Source organism: Nesoenas mayeri (genome assembly GCF_963082525.1).
Source record: "Nesoenas mayeri genome assembly, chromosome: 28".
Lineage (NCBI taxonomy): Eukaryota > Metazoa > Chordata > Aves > Columbiformes > Columbidae > Nesoenas > Nesoenas mayeri.
This window is the reverse complement of record NC_137558.1, coordinates 2,492,891-2,499,388: the sequence shown is the minus strand read 5'-3', so window position 1 is coordinate 2,499,388 and position 6,498 is coordinate 2,492,891. Positions and strand designations below refer to the sequence as shown.

At 64.8% G+C, this 6,498-nt stretch overlaps 1 protein-coding gene across 2 annotated transcripts; it reads right to left on the bottom strand.

The window, feature by feature from the left end:
• Positions 1-2,745: 2,745 nt before the first annotated feature.
• Positions 2,746-5,501, bottom strand: ATG101 (autophagy related 101). 2 transcript variants are annotated; one of them, XM_080360429.1, is made up of 3 exons: positions 5,432-5,501; positions 3,686-3,974; positions 2,746-3,587 (listed from the first exon to the last, which is right to left on the bottom strand). In XM_080360429.1, the coding sequence occupies exons 1-3, from the start codon at positions 5,446-5,448 to the stop codon at positions 3,183-3,185; spliced, it is 711 nt and encodes a 236-aa protein (XP_080216555.1). In that variant the 5' UTR covers positions 5,449-5,501; the 3' UTR covers positions 2,746-3,182. The 2 variants fall into 2 exon arrangements, with proteins under 2 accessions (XP_080216555.1, XP_080216556.1); XM_080360430.1 differs by lacking the exon at positions 5,432-5,501 and adding an exon at positions 5,368-5,416.
• Positions 5,502-6,498: the final 997 nt, after the last annotated feature.

The window sequence follows — 6,498 nt, the reverse complement described above, 5'->3', positions numbered from 1 at the left end:
GAGGGGTCTCAGTGCAATATTGGATCCCAGTGAGGGGCCCCAGAGCAATACTGGATCCCAGAGCAGGATCCCAGTGCAATACTGGATCCCAGTGTAATACTGGATTACAGTGAGGGGTCCCAGTGCAATACTGGATACCAGAGCAGGATCCCAGTGCAATACTGGATCCCAGTGCAATATTGGATCGCAGTGAGGGGTCCAAGTGCAATACTGGCTCCCAGCGTGGGGTTCCAGTGCAATACTGGATCCCAGTGCAGGATCCTATCCTGGACCCCAGTGCAGGATCCCAGTGCAATACTGGATCCCAGTGTGAGGTCCCAGTGCAATACTGGATCCCAGTGCAGGATCCTATCCTGGGTCCCAGTGCAGGATCCCAGCGCAATACTGGATCCCAGCGTGGGGTCCAAGTGCAATACTGGATCCCAGTGCAGGATTCTATCCTGGATCCCAGTGCAGGATCCCAGTGCAATACTGGATCCCAGCGTGAGGTCCCAGTGCAATAGTGGATCCCAGTGCAGGATCCTATCCTGGGTCCCAGTGCAGGATCCCAGTGCAATACTGGATCCCAGCGTGGGGTCCCAGTGCAATACTGGATCCCAGTGCAGGATCCTATCCTGGATCCCAGTGCAGGATCCCAGTGCAATACTGGATCCCAGCGTGAGGTCCCAGTGCAATACTGGATCCCAGTGCAGGATCCCAGCGCAATACTGGATCCCAGCGTGGGGTCCCAGTGCAATACTGGATCCCAGTGCAGGATCCTATCCTGGGTCCCAGTGCAGGATCCCAGCGCAATACTGGATCCCAGTGCAATACTGGATCCCAGTGCAGGATCCTATCCTGGATCCCAGTGCAGGATCCCAGCGCCATACTGGCTCCCAGTGTGGTGCGTGCGCTCCCGTGGCCCCGCTGGGGTCACCTGCGTGTCCCCAGGCCAGGGCCCCTGACACTGTCCCTTTGTCCCTCTGTCCCGCAGCGGCAGCCGGACCCGCCTGCAGCTGAGCGAGGGTGAGGACCCGGGACGGCCTGTGCGGGGGGAGCTCATGCTGCCTCAGTTTCCCCTCCTCACCCCACTCTGCCGTGCAGGTCCTCGGGGGCTCCGTCCCCGCCAGCACCGTGCAGGGACATCTGGTGTCACCGGCCTCGCTCGTGTCACCATATCCCCGTGGGGGGAACCCGAGGCCAAATCCTGTGGCTGCGGCGGGGGCTGAGCCCTGTGGTGTCCCCTCCCCATAGGGGTCCCTGGGGGCGGGGGGTGTCACCACCACAGAGTCCCCGTCCCACCGCGGGGACCCCAACAACCCGGCGCTCGTCACTTTGACCACTGATGTGAACACTAATTGCCAAAATCAAAAGGGACCAAAGCCAGAGCGGGGTGGGGGGTGCAGGATGGTGCCCCCCGCCCCCGCCCCTCCCCAGTGACTTTTTGTACATGTGAAATATATGGAGTCTTTTACACGGCTGCTGCTTGCATTGGGGGGAGGTGCAGAGGGGACCCAGGCGTCCGGGGAGCCCCCCCATGTCCTGGAGCGGGAGGGGGGGCACATCCACGCGCAGGGAGCAGCCCCTTAAGCCGAGCTTTGCAGCTGCATTAGTAAAGCTGGGGGATTAAGGGGGCACCCGCTTTGTTGAGGGGGGGGAAGCCCCTCCACATCACCACCCCCAGTTCACCCCAGTGCTGGCAGCTGGGGGGGGCCCAGAGCAGTTTTTGGGGGTGCAGGAGGGGGCAGGGGATTTGGGGGACAGGGGCTGGCCCTGGCTTTGCCCCCACCTTGGTGCTGGGGAGGGATGCGGGAACATCAGGGTCACCCCATCCCTTCCCTTCAGCGCGCTGGGGGGCACAGGAGGTTCAGGGGGGCAGGATGTGACCCCAGTTCCCCCCCCACCCCGGATTAGCCCCAAAACAGGGAATAAAAGTTTCCCCTAATCCCCTTTCAGGGTGGGCGGGGTGGATTACCAGCACCGCCGCACCCAGCACCGCATCCAGCCCCCCCGGCCCCGTTGCCTTTTAATCCGCTGTCCCCAGCGCTGTCCTGCTCCGTCCCCAAGTGCCACTGAAGACGCTGCGGACAAAGATGCTGCTGTCCGTCCATCCATCCGTCTGTCCGTCTGTCCGCCGGGTTCTAGGGTCCCTCTGTCCCCTGGGCATCCCCCTCGGCCTCGCGGGACGGGCGCCGCTCGCCCTGCGCCGGGGCGGCCGCCAAACCCTCGGCCTGCAGCAGCAGGTGGCAGCCGAGGAAGAAGAGGGCGAAGGTGACGGCGAGGCCGAGCACCAGCACCACGGCGATTTGGGCGGCCACCCCCACATCCCCGCCCCGGGCACCGGCCTGCGCGCTGCCGTTCATCTCCTCCTCCTCCTCCTCCTACTCCTCCCGCTGCGGAGTGCGGGCGTGCGGGGCGGTGGCACATTGGTGACAGCCGGGGAGGGTTTAAGTGATGTCAGGGACCATCTCAGCCGCCCCCGCCGCCCCCCTCGCTCTGCGGGTGCCCTGCGGGTGCCCTCGCTGGGCAGGGGAAGCGGCTTTGCCCCCCCTTTGCTGCTGGGGAGGGGCACAGCATCCTGCAGGGAGGGGGGATCACCCCATCCCCTCCCCTGGGGGACTCGGGGGCAGCTGGGGTCACCCCATTGGGGTATCAGGGTCCCATGGCCCATCCTAGCCTGTCCCCACACCCCAGTTCAGCCCTCGCACCCCTTTCCCTCTCACCCCGCAGACACTGGCCCCATCAACAGCCAGGATGGGATCAGACTCCCCACAAAAGCAGAACTACTTTATTTTTGCCCCAGAGGAGGGGGTGAGCTCGGCTCCCAGCCCCGCGGGCAAGCGGCTCAGCCCCAGGGACAGGGGTGGCACCTGGGGGGGCAGGCGGTGACAAGTGACAAGGTCCATGCAAGGCTCAGATGCCACCACCCCGCGCTGTGTCCGTCCCCAGCGTCGTTCTGCCAGGTGTCACCGACCTGCAGCTCTCACCCCAACGACTCGTCACCCTCAGCCACGCTGGGAGCCACCAAGCCGGTTCCCCAGGCTGGGCGAGCGCCCCAAACCAGTAGCACCCCCCAATTACAGACCAGGCCGAGTTCAGCTCCACGCACGAGGCTTTTTGGAGAGGAGGGATCTGAGCAGAAACACCATCCCAAAGAGCTGTGCTGGAAAGTGCCACTGCAGTGAACTCACTGCGGTGACACCCTACAGAGCCAGCGTGTCCTTGATGAGGCGGCGCATGGTGGTGGTGACCGAGGTGCCCAGGGAGTCCGTGATCTGGTAGGAGATCTTGTACAGGTAGGGCTGCACGTCCTTCAGGCTGGTGTCGAAGACGTTGTCCACCTCCGACTGGGTGGGCATCTTGGGTAGGTACTCGTGGCGGTTCATCACCTCCACGATGTTGATGATCTTCTCGCAGAGCTTCTCGCCCACCTTCTCCCGGCAGATCTGCCGCTCCTGCTCGTTAGCCAGGTTTACCACGTTCACCTTGATGGTCCACAGCTCCCAGGGGATGCACTCGTCCGAGAAGGGCCAGCGTGACTTCTTCTTCTGGTAGAACTCCAGGGAGATCTGCCCCATGCCGTCGCTGCCCGAGCTGCGCAGCGCGTCCTGCCGAGAGAGCGTGGGGCCAGGGCCTGACCTTCCTCCCTCAGGCGAGGACAGGACGCAGCCCCACAGTTTTTAAGCCCCGCACGGGGCTCCCTTACCTTGAACTCCCCCACGGCCTTGCGGAGGGCCCGGTCCAGCTCCTCGGAGGAGACGCGGACGTAGGCGAAGTCGATGAAGTCGCAGTCCACGTCCTGGGTGCCCACGGTGCCGATGGAGTAGGTGCCCTCCTTCTTGTAGTGGAACTTGCCGGTGCTGCGGTGCAGCAGGATGGTGTGGAGCACGGCCAGCATGGCCTCCTCCACCTGCCGGCCCTCCACCGACACCTCCAGCACCTCCGCACGGCAGTTCATGGTGGGGGCGGCTCCGGGCGGGGCACGACGGCGGGTCCTGCGGGGAAAGAAGGGTGTTGGGGAAGGGTTGTTGGTGCCCCTGCTTGGGCAACAGTCTCGGGTCACAGCCCCTCTGCCAACCCCTTTATTCCCCATAGGGACCTAAGTGTCCCAGCGTGTGCCCTCCCCACCCCACAGGGACCAGGGGTCTGGTACTGACCCCCCAATACCCCACAGGGACCAGGGGTCCGGTACTGACCCCCCCAACACCCCACAGGGACCAGGGGTCCGGTACTGACCCCCCCAATACCCCACAGGGACCAGGGGACCGGTACTGACCACCAATACCCCACAGGGACCAGGGGTCCCGTACTGACCCCCCAACACCCCACCAGGACCAGGGGTCCGGTACTGACCCCCTAATACCCCACAGGGACCAGGGGTCCGGTACTGACACCCCAATACCCCACAGGGAGCAAGGGTCCGGTACTAACCCCCAATACCCCACAGGGACCAGGGGTCCGGTACTGACCCCCAACACCCCACAGGGACCAGGGGTCCGGTACTGACCCTCCCAACACCCCACAGGGACCAGGGGACCGGTACTGACCCCCTAAATACCCCACAGGGACCAGGGGTCCGGTACTGACACCCCAATACCCCACAGGGACCAGGGGTCCGGTACTGATCTCCAATACCCCACAGGGACCAGGGGTCCGGTACTGACCCCCTCAATACCCCACAGGGACCAGGGGTCCGGTACTGACCCCCAACACCCTACAGGGACCAGGGGACCGGTACTGACCCCCAATACCCCACAGGGACCAGGGGTCCGGTACTGACCCCCTAATACCCCACAGGGACCAGGGGTCCGGTACTGACCCCCCAATACCCCACAGGGACCAGAGGTTCGGTACTGACCCCCCCAACACCCCACAGGGACCAGGGGTCCGGTACTGACACCCCAATACCCCACAGGGACCAGAGGTCCGGTACTGACCCCCCCAACACCCCACAGGGACCAGGGGTCCGGTACTGACCCCCCCAATACCCCACAGGGACCAGGGGACCGGTACTGACCCCCAAAACCCCACCAGGACCAGGGGTCTGGTACTGACCCCCAACACCCCACAGGGACCAGGGGACCGGTACTGACCCCCCAATACCCCACAGGGACCAGGGGACCGGTACTGACCCCCCAATACCCCACAGGGACCAGGGGACCGGTACTGAGCCCCCAATACCCCACAGGGACCAGGGGACCGGTACTGAGCCCCTAATACCCCACCAGGACCAGGAGTCCGGTACTGACACCCCAATACCCCACAGGGACCAGGGGTCTGGTACTGACCCCCAATACCCCACAGGGCCCAGGGGTCTCGGTACGGGCCGCCTCACGTCCCATTTCCCCCAGAGAGCCCCGGGCCCCCTCGGCCCCCAGCCGCCCTCACCCAGGGCCCCGTTCCCCGTCGCGTTTCCCCGGGTCCCGTTCCCCCCCGGTCCGGCCGCACTCACCGCCCGGGCCCGACCATCTGACCAAGGGATGCGGGAAGTGGAGCAGTCCATCTGCGTAGGGGGGTTAGGACACACCATCATACTGGAGCGGCGGCGCCTCTTGCTGCGGTAGCCGTGTTTCCTCACTCTACACCTCTTTTACTTATTTTTGTGACCATCGGTGCCGTTTCCGGCCGCGGTGCGGCGCCGATGGTGGAGTGTCCGCTGCCGTTCCCCGCTTTGACCCCCCCCACACGGCCGCCCGCTTGGTTCGTTCCTGGGCGGGACGCCACAGAGCTGGGTCTCCCGCGGCGCAGAGCGGCTCACTTCCGCGCAGCGCGCCCGAGCCCACAGCGCCCCCCTGGACTGGGGGCTCCGTGGTGGTTACTGAACGGGACTGGGGACCGGTGACCTCCGGTGACCCCCCCGCAGTGCCATCCCCGGGGCGGCAACAGGGAACACCGGGATGTACATGGGGACAGGGGACACAGGACTTGGGAAAGGGGCCATGGGGCCACAGAGACACCAATATGGGGACATATGGACAGAGGGACATGGGGATTTGGGGCCACAGAGACACCAATATGGGGACATATGGACAGGCGGGACAGGGGGACATGGGGATTTGGGGCACAGGGACACAGAGGATACTGGAGAAAGGGACATGGGGAAAGGGGGACATAGGGATGGATGGACATGGACATAGGGACAATAGGATGTATGGACAGGTGGATATGGGGATGGGTGGACATGGGGATGCAGGGACATGGGGACACTGATTTGGGGCACTGGCATCAGGCCACCCATGCCGCTGTGGTGACACATGTCCTGGTGTGAATAGCAGAGGGGCTGTGGCGGTGCATGTCACCGGGCGCAGGGCCGGGCACATGCCGGGACACACGTCCCTGTCCCCGGGGCAGCCGCTGTGGCCGCGGCCAGCGCGGGGCTATTTTTACCTGGCACTGCTGGCACCAGCGTCCCCGTCCCTCCTGCTGCAGCCCCCAGCAAGGGGATGGGGACAGGGATGGGACAAGGTGGGCAGAGGCCAGTCCTGCACCACAGGGAGGCGACAGGGACCCGTCCTCCCT